General features: G+C 36.5%; 1 protein-coding gene across 6 annotated transcripts in view; it reads right to left on the bottom strand.

The window, feature by feature from the left end:
- The window catches only part of FER (FER tyrosine kinase), a 196,135-nt gene that overhangs the window by 106,225 nt on the left and 70,459 nt on the right, over positions 1-19,451 (bottom strand). For all 6 annotated transcript variants that reach the window (XR_011323162.1, XM_069775943.1, XM_069775947.1 and 3 more), the window contains one exon: positions 6,375-6,467. Coding sequence is in view for 5 of the 6 variants with exons in the window: in XM_069775943.1 (XP_069632044.1) it covers positions 6,375-6,467 (93 nt within the window). In the remaining variant the exon portion in view is untranslated. The remainder of the gene's footprint in view (positions 1-6,374; positions 6,468-19,451) is intronic.

The raw sequence follows: 19,451 nt of genomic DNA, 5'->3' as shown, positions 1-19,451 counted from the left end.
TATCGACAAACTTTCTCACACATTCTGACGTGCTAGTAACAACAACTCAAAATGAACCATTTCTTTATACAGACAGAAACTTCTCGGGTGGAAGAACACAAGAAATTGATTTATACAAAGCATTTGAATTGGATAAATTGTTTTCACAGAATTTACCAGTTGCATCCCAAATCAATTAATAGCTCTATGAGACATTTTTCCTAGTATTTACACTGTAGCACAATATATACACCTGGGTATAAAGTATGAACTTTAGCACAGAGTTTCTGAAGGCACAAAGATAGTAAGAAATTATTTTCGCTGTCCATAAAAGGAAGTTAATGAGTTTTAACCTACATTTTCACATATTAATATTAACAAGCTTACATCGTTTAAGAAAACACTGAGGAAAACTTTGTATTTTGTTTAATGACCACTTCAGATTTATTTGTTATGTCTAGACAAACAAGCCCTTACTTAAGCTGTATGTCATTCAAAATCGTTAGTGCCAGAGCTCATAGAAATTCTTACTGCCAGAGTGGTAAAGCTCTGAACAAAATAAGAGAGTGCATAGTGTATCATGAGTTGAATAGATAGGTGCATGTGTCCCAGGCAAGCCTGCTGAACTGCCTTTTAGATAACAGCATGAAGACCCACACCTCAGTTAAGCACAATCCAACAGGTACAAACAAAGCATGCAATTCTGAATTAACCTCTCCTACCACTCTGCCCTGATAAAAACCAGGTTTTTCTTTGTATCATCAAGGATGATAGGATATTTCCCCTATGAGGATGGGGAAAGAGAAGGGAAACACTCAATTGGTGCATGCAAGGGAAAAAATTGACATGGTGCAGCTATGGGCGTGGTGGAGGCTATCTGCACATTTAAGGTCTTCCTGGGGAGATATTTAGGTTAAGATGACTTACGCCAAAAAACACTAGGAATAACCTCAGGACTCTCAAGAGCGGGAATGAGTAGACCCAAGAAAGGGAATCTACTCAGAACTTCCTGTTTCCAAATATCTGTAATTCTTTAGCACTTTCACAGTAAAGTTTCTGGTATAAAAAATGCCTTTGTCTGTGGGTTCCTGGCTGCCTTTCTAAGTTATACCTCAAAAGGTCTAGTTTAGTCCAGGATTCTGATGGAAAACTGGAGGACATATTTAAGAGCCTGACAGAGCCTCATATTCTCAGACAACAACACTGGGATCTAGAGCCCTGGGCCTGTATGAAGGATAATTTCAGACATGAGATTTGAGGCCAACACTGCAACCAATAGACTCATCACTAGAAAGAGCAAGTATGCTCTATTACAGATTTTGCTCTATTACAGATTCAGAGCTAGGAAGGACTATGTAAGAAATAACAACAGCTTGAAAATAAAGTGCACAGTCATAGAGTTTTTAGGAGCAAAAGATGTACTCCAAGGTCCTGTGTTTATCAGCACAGTGAAGTACTAAAAGCCCAAGATATTGTTTGGCCAAGAAGGCAGTCATATATTTCAAGTTCATCAACAGTTAAATACATCTGAGATCAGAGCTGTCCATCACTGTTAAACGACACCATGTCATTCTCTTTCAGAAATTCCTAAAAGAAAAAATAGCTTTCAGGATGTTAGACAATGTTATTTACTTGAACATTTATTGTTCAAAGATGCCAATTTTGACTCAACAGAAAACCCAGACCTCTGCTATGCTATCAAGAAATGTTAAAGGGTTCAGAGTAGCAAAGCCTTTGCCACCAAAACACATTTCTACTTGAGAGGAAATGTTTCTAAGCATAAAAGGACAGTTCAAGGTCAATAAACTAGTTCATGGTCTTCACAAAGGAAGGTTAAAAAAAAATAAAAAATATTACATGAGACTCATTTTATAGCTTACTGAAGAGGAAGCCACCAGATAATAACTCCTGCTTATGTTTGAACTGGGTCAAGTCTGAGTCACTATTCAGAGAACCATGATCACATCCCAGAATAAAATATCTTAAAAGCCTTTATGACAGAGAAAAAGCTTATGGAAGAACAACAGAGCATTTTAGACATTGCCAACTATGGCATTGTTTATGCCTCTAACAGCAATCTTCCACTTTCTTTTGAATTTGGTTAACCTAGTATTTATTACTTTAGACGGAAACAATGAAAATTGCACAAAGTATCCTCTGCTGATTGTCTCCTACCTTACACATACCTCTACTTTTGTCATATACTGTGGCGCAATCATAATCAAGGTGGTTTCTCTGACGAAAAAAGTCGTAATTATTCACGTTTTGATTGTTATTAAAATGGCATTATTTTTATGAACAAGTCTTCTGACTTCAACATATGATACAATTTTCACCCTCACTGGCTTTGAAAGAAAAAATAGCCGAAAGCCAAGAAAGAACAGTACAAGTGCAAGATATGCATTCATTTTAATATAGATTTCAACTCAGTTCACATCACTTAGTGCTAATGTTTCTACGGCATTTCACAGTTAGAATTAAATGGTTTAAACACAAGAAAGGTTAGTCTTTAAGGAAGGTACAGGAAAAAAAGCTACTAGCACAAAATTAAATTCCCGCCTTTTTCCTTTAAACTCTACTGAGTTTAAATATCATTAAGCAACTTAATATGACTATTAAGATACCTGAAAAAACAAGATGCAATTCAATGTTTTACAGTTTCACTTGGGGGATGAGATCTGTTGCTCATTTGTATGTACACACTTACAGAGGCACGTAGTGATTCAATAGCTTAAATGAAATATTTTTCTAAGATCTTTGTTCTTAATTGGAGTGGAAGCTAAAAATAAACAATTAACAAAATCAAACAGAAGGAACTCATACTGTTGAATTTCTGCTCTCCCTCCCAAGCCCTCTCTTTTTTTTTTCTTTTCTTTTTCCTTCAAGATTTCCATTTATTGCCATATTTTGCTCATGGGTTATTTGGAGGTGGGGCAGGTGGGAGGGTGTGTGCCTTTATAAATTTCATCACACTTTTCCTTCTGAGAGGAGGGAAATGCCCTCATATACTTCATCATGCTCCTCATCGACACAGTACTGTCCTCTTCACTTAGTCTGAGCCCCCTTCTCTCTCCCTATTTAACAATCCATTGAGACAGCAGTTTTCCTCCAACAGTAGAATGAAGCAGTCCCCAGCTGCTGCTCTTATTCAAGAGAAAAACTGAGCAAACAGAAATGTATTATTTCTAATTCCAAAAGATGACATATTATTCCTGTACTTATGCTGTCAATGAAAAGAAAATAATAATGGGAATGATATTTTATTAAACTAATAGCTTACTCAATATTGTATTTTCACATATATTCTGAGCTCAAACTTTGCATACTTCCTTATTTTCCATCTTCAAGCAAACAAAACATTTTGTCAAGACATTTTTTCTCTCCCAGTGTAGAAGAGGGGCACAGACACAGATAAGAAAGTAAAGCAATAAATGTAGGTTGATAATTTGAGACAATTCCCTGTGGAATATCCTGCCTTTAGCCTAAGTGTACCTGACTCATTCCCACATGCTAATATACCCTATGAAACCAACATCAATTCCACTTATTATCCTACGAACAATAAAAAGGTTATCCTATAAACAATAACAGATATCTGTAACAAGTTCAAATGCCTCAGTGGCAAAAAAAATAGGCAGAAGGGCAGAAGCTGGCATTCATGATGCAATTCATTCAGACTCTTCATTCAGTTCCTTCATAGCACTGCATTAGAGGTACACGAAAGTTGCCCCTTTTCTTGTATTTTCTCTCCTCATTCGATTAAACTTATGTCTCTTGCTATTATAGAAAACTGGCTTGCATTTTGTCCAGGAGAAGCCACCTGAATCCCTAACCTTGCTGTTTTTTCTTCAAACTATATACTTTTTCCCTATATTACCCTTTACCTTCTCATTCTGAGAACATGTAAAGCATTTAAGTCCCAACACATAAGTAACAGTTAAAGTCCTGGCTGCTTTTGGGAAGTACAGGGTTTCTCTATGACTTTCTTCAGATGACAGAAAAAAAATTTGTTTTCTCTAACTACACACAAAATTCAACTTCTCCCACCAATTAAATATGGGACAGTGTTTTTAGAATAGCACTACATTTAAACCAAGATGTGGCTCTGCTTTTAAAGTTTCAATATACTTGAAACATATAATATAAAAACAGGTAGTTAACATCACATTTTTAGACTATACTCCATCAGAGGATCAGTACCAGTCCTTTTCCTGCTCTGCTTCAAGACCCTTTTTTGTATTGGTCTATTTAAAAAAATAGCAAATTCTTTTATGTATGTTATTATTATTTTATAATACAACTTCAGTAATCACTTAGCATACTTCATTGATGGATAATAAGTTTTAAGTGCCAGTTTATATATTTAGCAATAAGCATGGTTATGTAATTGTCAGCAGGAAAAAGCTGAGCAGCTGACCACATTAAGAGCTAATTACGAATTTGGGAAGCAAATTTTAGCTGTATATACATGGTTAGCTTTTCTAACACACAAGAAATTGCTAAATCAAAACACAAAGCAAAACTGAAAATTGATAGGTTTATATATTCTGACTTTGAAGCTTATTTAAATGATAGGTACATTTGTACAAGAGTACATTTGTTACTCAGATTTTACTTCCTGCCTCAGGTGACCCAGTTCCGATCTTACTTCTCCCAAACATATTCCAAGGCTTCAGCAAGCCTACCTACCATATATCTACACCCAGGTTTACATCAGCTTCCATGGAATTGATAGTGATATAGATTGTAAGGAAAATAAAATGAGGCACATCGGTTACTTAACATGATACTTTAATTAAAGCCAATGAAAATTTTGACATTGACTTCCCCTGATTTCATCTTCAATATTTTATCTTGATCCTCTTCTTGAAATTTTTTTCTCTTCCAATTTTTCTCTGAAGCAGTTTTAGGTAGTGTTGTTATTTTTTAAAAAGAATCATAGCAAGTTGTATAACATATACAAATAGACAAAGTTGAAGGCTATGTCTCATCTACACAAAGAACAGAGGTCATAGCAATTTACGTTTTAATATGCTTTTATTATGAAATGTTGCATTTTTACATCAATTATAAGTTTTATAAACCAAAGATAATGATAATGTGGAGATTTTGTTTATCTCCAGGGATACTTCAATATTTTAGCAGGGTTTTTCCAACTACTCTTCAAATATGTCGTGCAACTTCCACATTTTTCATAGGAAAAGCCTTCCTGTCCTAATTTTATCTCATTATCATATGTATTATTCCATTCCTTTATCACTATGTACAATTTTCCTATGTATACACATGTATATACACATATATGTATGCATATATATTTATACATATATATGCAATTGTAATCTCTTCCACACATTTTGAATATTGTTTAGCTTAAAGTTTCTTTAACGGGTCTTCGGATGCAATCCTGCAGCATAAAATAGAAGTCTAGAAGTCCCATTCATTCTAAAGTTTTCCCAAAAATGCTATTTTGAGCTAATGTTTCAGTGACAAGATCACAATTAAAAGGCAGTTTTAAAAAGCTTTAAAATTTCTGCCCAGCTTTTGGGGGCTTATTTTGGGGGGTTTGGGGGGGGTGGAGGTTGGGGGTTTTGTTTGTTTGGGTTTTGCAGGGGGAGTGTTGGGTTTTATGGGTTTTTTTGTTGTTGGGAGGGTTAGGATGATCACACGTTCCACTTCAGGAGGAAGGTTTTCAAGTAAAATCTGACACCCCCCTAAGTAGGTGCTCAGGAATTCTAATTAGTCTTGCAAGCGTCTATATGAAATCAATCAGAGGTAATACAAAAGCAAAAGAAACAAAAGTTTGTCCATCCATTAAGGAACCTGAACAAAAGCCAACTAAAAGTAAGAGATTCTCAACAACCATTTTCAGTGGGGATTGAAGCAAGATGTGTAATACCTGATTACTTAAATAGTACCAGGTATTGAGGAAGTAGTAGTAGCATTAGTAGTAATACTACTACTACTACTACTACTACTACTAATATGCTTATATACTGGTGCCTTTGTAACAGATATGGGGAATATAATTATTGCAACAATGGGCAAAACATGCATGACCATCTGACCTACTACAGAATATCATACTACACTGTATTTTCAGTAAATCAGACTCACTGGGAAGAGTACTCTTAAAAGTATAGCACAAGCCTGGGACCTGCAAAGAACATACAAATTCTTTTTTTTCCCTGAAGTGCAACAAGTTGTACTGACAATACTATTATGCCACGATATTACCACGTCTGCTTATCAATCAGAACAGCATTTTTGTAACATTATTTTAATGTAATTTTTATCCATGTAGATGGAAATGCATGATGCTTCAGAAAAAAATCCTACTTAAGCTGTAAAAATAACAGTATGTAGTACAACAACGCAGTATTGATACCACTTACCGACGATGAGCCCAACATGGATTTTGGAGACCTTATAATTCCAGCGATGGAATGACGTATAGTGTCAAATCTTGAGACTTTGTCCTTCTTGTCCTAGGAGAAAAAGTAGTATCTCCAATGAAAACTAGCAAATTGGTACGATAATTGAATTACTAGAGAATGTGGAATGTAGACTCCTGGATTTTTTTTAAACAAAAGATAGGGGCTGAGACTCTACTGAAAAAAAACAATAAGTGTCAACATCAGTGGGATTGAGCTACCTCATATCAGTTTAACTGCTGACAAATTCTGTAATTCCTTAAATATTTCATACAATTAGTTTAAATAACACTATTGTTAACTGTAAGGAGAACTGAAATTCTTTTGCACCCTAAAAACAAAAGACATAATTCTCAGTTCTCCTGAAATACCTATTATTTTAAAAGGACATTGATTTGGAACCATATAATAAAAAAAAGCCCACATAGTAAAACAAAAATACATATGTACTTTATCCTTACTTAATACATGGGGTTTTTTTTTCCTTTTATTAACATGTTCTTCTCTAACAATACATGACCTGTAAATACTAGTACCAACCAGTGCAAGTTACAAGATCCATTCGTTTTCTGGCACTACCATAAACCATAGGTGCAGGCAGCATCTGCATTTTAAATTCTTTAAGAAGAGGGCTCTAACTGGAACACTGAAGCGGCCTTTATGCATCTTTAGTTCAACGTAAGTCAATGTAAATTCCAAGGTGCTCATAATATATTTCTTAATCTCTGACTTATCATCAGCTCTCAAATTTAATATCAAAGAATCTTTAAAAATATACAAAAAAGGTATTTTTAACACTGACAAACTGAGTTTATTTCCTGTAAATCACCCTCAGAAACAGCCAAGATATTTTAATGAGTATTTGCAAAGTAATTAAACCTGAAGCAGCGAGACCACACATTAACAATCTCATTCTAATTAGCTATAGCTTACCTAAACTGTAAGAAACTGATAATGGAGACAGACTACAACTGTTTACTAGTCTTACAAAGAAAAATTGCTTCCAAGTTTTGGATGTACACCCTTGACTGAAGAAACTGAAAATCTGATAATGTAATAAATGCAGCTTTGGTTTATTCCAGGACTTCCGAATAAGCAACAAAATCTATTCATTCTGTATACAGAGTATACCAGTGTTTGAAAATGACTCCTAAATACAATTTAGTTTACAGGCTATAGGTTAAACATTGTCTTAGTAAAATAAATTTATTTATTTGGTAGCAAAATTCTGCAATGTGCCTTAATTTGTATGCTGTGACAAAAGAGTGCAAAAACCAGTCAAATAGTCTAAACACTAATAGGGAGTTTACTAGTCACTGAAATACTCATTAACTATGTGCCCACTTCCTTTATTCCTTTTATCAGACTCAAGTATATTCCTTTTATCAGACTCAAGTAATACTGTATGCCAACTAATTTTCTTACAATAAAAAACTCTGTGCAGAGTCCTGATTTTTATTTTTATAATATTGATGAATTAAACTGTCTACAAACAAAAAAACCCCCAAGTCATTAAGAATAGGGGGACACAGAGTCTCATTTTGCTTGCATGCTGGGTGTGGAGTGATCCACTTATTTCACACATCCCTTCAGAAGTGAGCCATGAGATTTACCTGCAATTCAATGTATACTTCTTATATGACAGGAAAAAACAAGTTACCAAAAGATGCGTGAATTCTACTACGCTTCCCCTAAAGAAATTCAGGAGTTTTCTTTCTATCTTACACTAATAGTGTGCTTATCTAATGACAACATCAAACTACAAGTAAGGTTCTACATTCACCAGTTTCTCCTTATTGAAAAATGTTTTTAACAAGAGGAGATTCTTTTGACTCGAAGTACCAGAAAAAAGACTCAGGGACTGGGCCATCAGAAGACTTTGATAAGTACCACCAAACATTATATAGAGGCTAACAGTCACATTAAATAGAATGAGTATGAAAATGCAGATTTAAGGGATAAACTTCAGCTTTGTTCAAAATGTATTGCATGCCCTATTCAAACTGCAATACATTTATAAACACTGCTTAGTATTTACGTAGCACTTTCCCTCTGACATACTGAAACTACTCTGTATCTTAGAGCAATGAAGACTCATAAGTATGCAGAGCAGGCATTATCAAACACATAACAAACACAACTGTAGCCTGTACTGAGTTTATTTATTCTAAGTATTTTTAGGGCAACCTGAATAACTGAAGACCAGCAACAGTGGACTTTTACAGAATTTTTTTTGCCATTGCCCAGCCGCAGACCACCTTAGAAGTACCCATTAGATCTTGCAGGAAACCAGTTCTCACTGAGAATAGTATATTCACCAGTGCGAAGAGGGTTTTTTATGCATATTAGGTATAAATGTTTACCTAAAGAATATAACAATACAACCCAGAACAGCCCATCCACTCTTTCTGAGAGAGATATACATATATGTATGTATGTATGTATGTGTACAGTCTTACTAGCTAAATGAGGGTATTATTTTAAGTTTGCTTTCCAAATCAAAAGGAAATACACATCAGAGCTGTCTTTCAGTGATCTCCACCCTAGCCACATTAAATTTTGAATCTCTCAGCCAAGGCACTCACAATTTAGCAAAGGACTTAGTAGATGAAAGGATTATCTGAGGATATTACGTTATTTAAAATTTCTGAAGGAAGCTAACAGAGAGCAGAGACACTCTGTGTCCTCAGGAAGAAAAGTTCATTATAATTTCACACAATACTAATTCTAATAAACATCAAACATCTGACCAAGAAGCACAACCATGCCGGCTATGTAGTCACCACATACACTTCAGACAAACTCTTAAGACACATTACTATCTGACTAACAAACCTGAGAAGGACACTGGAAAGGAATTAGGAGTTCTGCATCAGGGATGCTGTAGAGAGCATTATGGAGTCGTATGCTTGCTAGCATGCACGATGCAGCTACTAAAACATATTAGCTGATTCAGTTTCAGTTTTGGTTTAAATTAATTACTTCCAGAGATATTAGCAAAATGGTAGCATGATTTGTCACTTCCTTTATTTTATACTACACCAATTTCATTAGAGGAAAAAAAACCACCAAACTCTCTGTGGGCTATAATATTTTATGCAGTAACTGAATTACTGCAGAATAAATTGTAGTTTACCATTAAGAAGCTATATATGTATGAAAATATATACTGTCATTAGAGAACATTTTTAATCTACTTCTTTTACTGTGCTTAAATGTACCTGTGGCATGAGAGCACATCATACAAGGAATTATGAAAAATGCATTGACTGATATTTCCCTTTTGGGACTAACCATATTTCTAATCATTTTCCAGAATACATTAAAATGAATCTCCACCAGACTTGGGACTGACACTTAGAATAGGTCATGAATTTTCTATCCATTGGACAATTACACCTCGCAAACTGCTGAAAATCCAACTACGTACCCTGGAATGATACAAGACTGATGAGCTTCTATATGGAATACAAACAGCTGTTTTACAGGTGGGACTTCTTGTCATTATCCTCTTTGGTAAGTAATGCAAAGCACTATTGCTTTTATTTCCAAATAATATAGAAAGGATTTACTAAGACAAATAACTCTTTTATTGAGAAACTAATTGACAGCAACTACTTGTAACCATCAGCTTAGAGTGCTCTGTCATATTTTACAAGTAACCGGTTTTGGATGCAGCAGTGTTATAACCCTTCTGCCACAAAACAAGGAACACTGAAACCCTGTTCCCAGTTATATACACCTAGCCAGCCTTTTCGTTCCAGTTCTCTTTTTCCTTTTTAATACTTGAAACAATTACCTCAGCTTTTTTCAAGACACGTCACAGCAGAAGACAACCACTCTGGCACTCTTAATTTTACTTTCCATTTTTCTCTTCTGACAAGATGCAGAGAGGAAAAATAAAGCAAAAAAAACCCCAAAGAAGCGCAGGATTCAGGCCAGTTGAAAAACACAAGTGAAGCACTCCCTATTTTGCTTGAGGATTCCCTCGGGTGCATCTTTATATACGATACACAGAAAGCCACACTTTTGTGTTTTGTACATTCACTTTGGGGGATCTTGTACAACATGAGTTCCTGTCCATTTTAATCGATTTTCCACTAGAATTTCCATTCTATGTCATGCACTACAACTGTTAGGGTCTTGTGGACAAAAACCTCCCTTTCGCCAGTGTCCTGGTTTCAGCTGGGATAGAGTTAATTGTCTTCCTAGTAGCTGGTACAGTGCTATGTTTCGAGTTCAGTATGAGAAGAATGTTGATAACACTGATGTTTTCAGTTGTTGCTAAGTAGTGTTTAGACTATAGTCAAGGATTTTTCAGCTTCTCATGCCCAGCCAGCGAGAAAGCTGGAGGGGCACAAGAAGGTGGCACAGGACACAGCCAGGGCACCTGACCCAAACTGGCCAACGGTGTATTCCATACCATGGGATGTCCCATCTAGTATAGGAACTGGGGAATGGGGGCGGGGAATCGCCGCTCGGGGACTGGCTGGGTGTCGGTCGGTGGGTGGTGAGCAATTGCCCTGCGCATCGTTTGTGCACGCCAATCCTTTTATTATTGCTGTTGTCATTTTATTAGTGTTATCATTATTAGTTTCTTCTTTTCTGTTCTATTAAACCGTTCTTATCTCAACCCACGAGTTTTACTTCTTTTCCCGATTTTCTCCCCCATCCCACTGGGTGGGGGGGGGAGTGAGTGAGCTGCTGCGTGGTGCTTAGCTGCTGGCTGAGGTTAAACCACAACAGCCAGTGGCATGGTTTAACCCCAGCTGGCAACAAAGCCCCATCAGCCACTCACTCACTCCCCCTGCAGTGGGATGGGGTAGAGAATCAGGAAAAAAAAAGTAAAACTCGTGGGTTGTGTGTGGATTGTCCAGCTCATAGTTCATAAATGAGTTTCACCATGTCTAGTGCACACAGGGGACACATAGGGGGTTACAAAAGCGACCCAGCCTTGGATTGCCTTCAGGCCCTGTCCCTCTGCAGAGATGACTCTTGGGGAGCTGTGTAGACAACTTAGCCCTGGGTTGCCTGATAAACCCTAAACTAAACAGGGCGGTGGCTGCACCATTCAAAGAACCAAACTGAGCCTTGAAATCCCTTAAAAAATGGTATGCCCTGAGTCTCAATCCAACCACTGTTCAGTTGCCTGAGGAAGCAAGATTAAAAAAAAAAACTGGAGGGTTTCAGCTTCAGTTTCAAATGACAACCTGGTGTATTTAAACAATCACAGACCAGCAAAGGAAAGATAAGGGGAAACTCCACTCAGATATACATAATCCATTTAGACATATATCATAATCCACTAAGACATAGTCATACACACCATTCTATGGGTCAGGGGACAAAAACGCTAAGGTTCAGGTTGGAAATGGGGGAGTCACTTCTCCAACTATACAGTTGGCATGTGAACGAAACCCTTCCCCCCTTTGATCGGGACGCCGGTTGAGGTAGCTTCCCTGGGATTGAGAACCCTTACCTGGAGGGGTAAGTGAATATTGTTTATGCTTTAAGTTTGTAAACACGTGTGTGCTTGTGGTGGTCTGTGAATTGCTTGTGGCTGTAATAGTGTACTGGTCTTGCCTTAAAAATTGCAATAGTGCATTCCTCCATTGTATCTGTAAAACCTGCAATAGTGGCGTGTTAAGTCTGTAAGTGAAGTTCAAATAAATCATTTGCTTGAGCCTTGCAGTTAAGTCTGCGAGTGAAGTTCAAGTCATTTGCTTGAACCTTGCAGTTAAGTCTTTTTCTGCCACAGGTTGACATAAGAACAGTTTAAAAGGACAGAAAGGAAGAAAATGATGATGATGATGATGATGATGATAATAATAATATGACAATAACAATAACAATAATAATAAAAGAATTGGAATATACAAGACAAGCGATGCACAATGCAACTGCTCACCACTTGCCGACCAATGCCCAGTTAGTTCCTGAGCAGTGATCCGCCCCACCCCGGCCAACTCCTCCCATTTTATATACTGGGCGTGATGTCTCATGGTATGGAATATCCCTTCAGCCAGTTTGGGTCAGCCGTCCTGGCTGTGTCCCCTCCCAACTTCTTCTGCCCCTCCAGTCTTCTTCATGGCTGGGCACGAGAAGCTGAAAAATCCTTGACTTAGTATAAACGCTACTTAGCAACAACTGAAAACATCCGTGTGTTATCAACATTATTATCCTACTGAACCCAGAACATAACACTATACCAGCTACTAGAAGAGAATTAACTCTCTCCCAGCAGAAAACAGGACAGCCAGACATACAGTTCTGTCACTGGGCAAAGTAACTGCAGATCTCAGAGTACATGAAAAAGAATAGAGTAAACACAGAAGTGTGACACAATCAAAATGACCGGCCTAACAATCATATTCACAATGATATTTTGAATGAACATGAGCAAGACAAAGCCACAGGGCAAAAGATTTTGCTTAAATTGAACTGCGTAATGTAAAAGCCCAGAAGAGCTTATTAGCTGTATAAATGTAGAAAAAAGGCTGTATCTTAGATGTTACTACAAAAGAAAAATAATCTTTACTCTTTTTAGAAAAGCAAGGAAGCAAGAAACTAGAAAGAGATCAAAGATAAAACAGAATTAATGGTTCTGAGGGACAGGCAAATAATAACACTACCTCCACTGATCAAAAAGTGGAAGATTAGCAATAAGAGGGACAATGGACAATGCAGCATATATTGAATATTGCTAAAAACACTAGCCAGACATGTAGATATAGGTGATATAAATAGGCCAATAAATTAATATTATTCCATTCAAAGAAACACCGTCTAATGAGTCAGATACAAACCATCAGCATCGACACAGAAGTTGAATGTGGGCTTGCAAATGAAATTAGAGAACCTTCACAGGAAATTTAGAAGAAATATGATGAGGACTCTCCAACTGAAAGAGAAAACACTGTCAGAAGAAAAGGAGATTTCAATTAGAAGAACATAAGCAGTGATATCTAAATGATGAGCATGATAGTACTGTTTCGGAGATTTGGCTAGGGAACTAGTCCTTAGAGATTTTGATGAAAACTATTTCAGTACAGTATAAGAGCTCCAATGTAAAACCAGAAGGGAGGAATTCCTGGTCGTTATTGCAAATGATATGTTCAATGAACTTACAGATAAAAAACCCCATACCAGACAGTGTCTGCCAGAGCAATTAAGATGCTCTCCTTTTCGTAAAGTGAATGCTAGCTTCATTTTGGGTTTGAAGATATGATTTCCCTGATGAAAAAGGTGCAAGAACGACATTCATCTTAAGACTTCAAATTTAGATAATGCGAAGAACAATGAACATTTTTGCTTTTAGAAAGCTATAGATGTCTGGCATGAGAATGGAATTTTGTGATTTATAAGCAAGAATTCTTCAAACAAGCTTTAGAGAAAATAATTTTCTGAAAATGATCCTCTGCATTAGTCACTTCAGCAGTGGAGATTAAAAGTTATTTAGGAGAGGCCCCAAAAACATGTAGTAAACTTAAGACTATGACAGTAAGTCCGGCCTGCCTGTTGATTAAGTGGATATACTAACCACAAAATCTTCTGTGTGTCTGTTTTATAGGTATTAGCACATATTAAAGGAGATGTAAATGCTGATGTATATTAAAACCTGAACATACAGTAGAACATGCCTGATGTCCCTGAAGTCTCTGATTTGATTTCAGAAATAAAACTAATCTCATACCGTAAAAGGTGGGGTTTTTTAATTTTTTCCTCATCCATGACAGAACTGGGTATCTCAGAAAGACCACACGTAGAAAACCAGATAAAGAATCATGCTATCTTTACCAAAAAAAAACAAGGTATTTTAAATTATTAACATGGCGCTCACACACGGAATGAGTTGCCAGCTGAATATGAGCTGACTGTTTAAGCTGAGCAGATCATCTACCTTCGGAGCACCTTCCCAGGAATTATAATATGCATTTTCTTAGTTTGCTATTGTAGATATCTAAAACTGGGAGCAGCACTGTGCAGAGTCATGAAGATGTAACATAGAGTTATTAAAAATTAAAACATTCAAAGCTAATTATAAATATCTCAAGTACACAGTGAAACCAGTTAAATGTCACAGCTATTCACAAATCATTTTTTGATAAGGTAACATTTTCTGTTTTAAACACAAGTAACACCTTCCAGAGCAGAAGAAATAACACATAACTGATGTACAGATATTGTAAACACTATACTGGATGTAAATTAATGTTCCACCTTCTGAATTGCAGGGGGTAGCATGAAAAACAAGATTTACTGGTGTGAAATTTAAGAACATCTATTTTGTCTTAGACCAAAGATACATACCAGGCCATGCCAGTGGCCTAATGGCCTGTAAGAAAAGGAGAATGGTAATTCTTCAGAGCCTATCTTTGTCCTCTGAAGACCTGGGGTACAAGATCTGCCTTAGTAGTGTAAGATGCAATGTTTCTACATGTAACAGTCATGGAAGGATTTTCCTTCCATAATTTTTTTCAGCTGCTTTCTGAATCTATATGAACTATTACAACCCACTGCTGTAGCAATGAGTCGCACAACTCAATTACATGTTTTTGAACAACAAATTATCTGCTTGCTTTGAATCATTTGCCTACTGTAGTTATTTGATGGCCCCTACTTCTTGCTTCTGAAGAGAGAGTGAACAACCATTATTCCCTATTCACTTTCTCCACACCACTCAACACCCAACACATTGTATACATCTTTATCACATTCCCCTTTAGTGTGCTTCTTCAAGCCTGAAAAGCCCAATCAACTTATTCACTAATTCTACAGAAGCTCCTCCACATATCTGAGAATTATTTTGCCTTTCTGAATTCTCCTACACCAATTTTGTAATTTAGGGAGCTGAAAATAAAAGTGGTTACACGGAGCCAGTGTCTTCTAGGTGGTACACAGCAAAAGAACAAGCAGCAACAGACAATTTGCATCACAAAAAAAAAAAAAAATCTCAAGGAGGACACTGATCAAACACTGAAACAGGTTGCCCAGAGAGACTTCCATCACTGGAGCTGCTAGAACCTCAACTGCAACAAGGCACTATACAGCCTGATAAAACATCAAAGATGACCCTGCTCTGAGCAAGAAGTGGGACCAGATGGCCTCCCTGAAATCTCTTCCAGTTTAAATTATTCTGCAGTTCTGTGGCATTTGGGAAGCAGGTGCACATCAATTTATACAGTGATGTAATGTTTTTTTCTCTATTCTTTGTTCCTTTCCTGAAAATTTCTAGCATATTTTTTGGTTTTGATCACTAAGTAAATAGTGACCTGATATCTTCAGGAACATTTAGACCTTATTTGAGTGAGAGTTCATTACTGGTATATGTGAAATCAAGTACTGTTACTACAGTCAGGTCTGCAGGAATGTAATTACACAATATGATGCTAACATTAAAAAAAAAGACTGTTAGAAATAATATGTATAATTTATAATAAGTCAAGGAATTCACTCAGTTTACTATCAAAAAATATTTATTTCCAATACAGTTCTCTGCTCTTGTGATTACTTATGTGCCTATGACTACTTATATACCAGAAACTTGAAGGTGCAACACAGGTTGGAAAGTAATTTTTTTGCTCAGGGGAACAGCAGCAAGAGCGAGCATTAAACAAGAGATTGGTGAACTATTTGGAGACAAAAAACTGAAAGCCTTTGGCAGACTTAGGAAAGCCTTAGGTGTCAGCAAACACTCTGTGGAAATAAATTAATTTTTAAAAAAGGAGCATGAATACTATGATTGACCCTTTGCTTTCTTTTCGAACGACTATCAGAACAGAATGTACAGTTAAGTTGTCTGCACTATGTTTTCTGTTTTAATTAAAATTTCAGAGGACCAACTTTTCAAGCTACATATGAAATGTCAGGGAAATGTCACCTTCATCTTTGAAATGATTAGTAAATCTTCCAAACACACAAATATGTATTAGAGGTCTTTAAGGAAGTAAAGTACCTCTTAATGGGGGCTAGCAATAAAGTTTCCAGAGACATGGTACATTTTAATTATTATATACTCAACAGCCTTTTTATTTTTAAAGAAGATAGGATTTTGATTTCACCTAATTATCATCAAGAATGTCAACTGTACTGTAGAGAAGAAGATGACTAATGTACTGCACCTAAGCTGAGGCACTGAGATCCTTCCCTTCCTGTGAAAGGAAAAAGTAGCCAGACAAAGGCTTTTGCAAGGCAGATAGAGAGGCCCCTGAAATTCAGTAAGGAATTTCTTCTTTGCTTAATGAATATATCTGTACACCACTAAATCCTAACACACCTCAATCCACTTATTGCAAAGTGATGCAAAATAAAGGAGAATTGATTTCAATAAAGGCAATTTAAGAAATCAGTTCAGAATTCTGAATGCTTAGAGCCAAATTTAGAAGGAATACATATTTTTTAAAAATGAAGTTTAAATGCCATTACCTTAAATAACTGGGGAAACATGTAACAGGGAAAAAGAAGGCTTCCGACCTACAAAAAGCTCAGGCTGGTTCAGATATGAACTATTTCATCAATTACAAGAGCACTGTTATTAATCAATAATACTATTATTAACTGAATGTACAAATATTTTATTAATTTTTACACTATCACTTTACTAGTTTCAAGTAATCAAAAATGATCAAATTTCATCTTGTATAGCACTTGCTACAGCTGAAAGGGAAGTACCTGGTCATAACATGGTCCTTCTCCTCCTTGGTTGTTATTGCCACATCACAGTAAGAGATCCCCAAATATACACACAAGGCCTCTCTTGCTATAATTTTGTGTAAGCTCATGACGTTGCAACGGAAGAATATAAAACAGACTACACTGAGTGCTCCTAGTTGTACTGCAGTACCTAATGTTCACAAAAGCAAGAAAACCTACATCTTCTCACATTCTCTGGCAGTTCATCATCAAAAAAAACAAGATGATGAACTAGTTGCCAGTCAAAGTAACCATCTGCCAGGACAACATCTTGCTCAACATTCAGGCTGTGCTGCTGTTTGAGAAAACCAAGAACATAACAAGTCAAAGAGCAGTGAATGAACTACTGCTGCTGTCCAGGCAAGGAGTGACCAAAACAACCTGAACCACAGCCAAGGATGGATGTGAGGTAAAGAGTATGCAAATTGAATGGGAATGTATTACATTTCTTCAGATAATCTCCCTGTTTCCAAACATTTTCATCCTCCTAAGCCAGATATAAATTTTAGCCTAGAAACCAGCATTTATGGTTTGGCAGTTATATATGCTAGCAACACCAGAACAAGCAATCAGTGAATCAGTGAGATTTCATGAATGTGACTTGAAATTTCAAGAATATAACCATAAATTTAAAAAAGCTCAAAATACGTTAGAGAAAAAATGTTAAGAGATCACAAAACATGCAAAGCAAACCAACTGTGAGGGAATTTTATATTACCATCATCTCTATATTACAGTTTGTCAGATGGCTATGAAAAGCACATGCTTTATTAGCTAGAAATACACGTGCATCCACAAATCATTTAAAGTTAACATTTCTTATGAGCATTTTTGATGCAAAGAGGCTAGTTTTATTCTGTACTTTATTACTGTATACATCCAGCTGAAATAGTTTCAGGCGTGCATGACCCAAATTCTACAGAAGAACAGAGACATCCTGTAACACTAGAACTGCTGCCCCACAGTTGTAATCAAGATCAACCCTATAGCTCTCATTTGAAGCGAAGTCTTCAATGTGAAATATGTTTTAAAACTGGTTATATACATGCATACACACAGATACACACAGATTGATCTTGCCATTGCCCTTTCAAGTTAAAAACCAAAACCTGAAACCTGAGCTAGAAAGAAAATTCGTGATAAGGTAATGGAAGAAATGGATTTCTTTTACATACACACGTGTTATGCTGCATTACTAGTATTTGGAAAACTTCATCTCTATTTGACTAAATTGTGATAAAACATCAACTGATCAGTTTTCCTCCACCAAAGCTGGACGTTAGTGTAAAAATAAATTCTTCACCCTGAAGTTTTCATACACTCATTTTTCCACAAAAAGTAAAATGGCAGACAGTGGTTTTGGCACTTGTTAACAAATGACAATATTCTGTAATAGCACTTCCTCAATTGAATGGTAAAGTTTTAGGTGGCCAGCAGATAGCTTAACTTTTAAAGAAGTTAACATATAACTCTTCAAACTGATAAATATTACTTAAGGACTAACAGAACTTCATTTCAACCGCTGACCTAATAAAAAGAGGTAGAGTTATCCCTGCTGACCCATGTTCGAGAGCCATCAAAACAGAGCAGTTTTAACAGAGGAAAAATTTGGTGAAAGTTGGCTATATGGGCTAATAATACAAAGCCACAGGTGAAGAACCTCTAGGCTACATTTCACATGAGGCATGAACAATTTCACAGTGCAGGTGGCTGAAGCACCAAACTACACATACAGTGCACTACACAATGAACTCAGCAGATTAAGCAGATATAAACACAAATCCAGGCATTTTTATGTGAGGACCTGGAATGTTGAACATAAAAAGTGTTGCACAAAATGGCAAAAAAACCCTCAGTTCTTAACGGTCTCTGCAATGGTCAGTATCTAAAGTAAGGAAACAATGAAGATTACCCACAGCTACCAGAAGCATGCTGGTGAATCCCTGGAGACCAGTGTACATGCCAAAGAATGCCACCTGGAACTGGAAATTATCTTTACTAAACACAAATTTAAAATAACAGTAATAGGCTTGCCACAAATCTATGTATACTTACATACCCTGCAGACTGAGAAACACAAACTGTTCTTCTTTTCTCATTACTAGCAAAAACCTGTGTTCTGGTTATTTTAAACCTCAAAAATTCCAGATAGGAAGCCAAGCCACATTTCAGCAAGGCACAAAGCATGAACTGTTTTCAATCCTTTATTCCTGATCTGCACAGGCAAAGCTCCTCTGGTCCCACTGACTACAACAGCATCAGTATCCTGATGAAACATGATCTCACACAGCAAATCTGTCTGGCAGTTTGTAGGGGGGTGATTAGAAGGCAGCAAAGAGAAAAATT

Source organism: Haliaeetus albicilla, chromosome Z (assembly GCF_947461875.1).
Source record: "Haliaeetus albicilla chromosome Z, bHalAlb1.1, whole genome shotgun sequence".
Classification (NCBI taxonomy): Eukaryota; Metazoa; Chordata; class Aves; order Accipitriformes; family Accipitridae; genus Haliaeetus; species Haliaeetus albicilla.
Note: the sequence above shows the minus strand (reverse complement) of the source record. Positions and strands in the feature narration are given on the sequence as shown.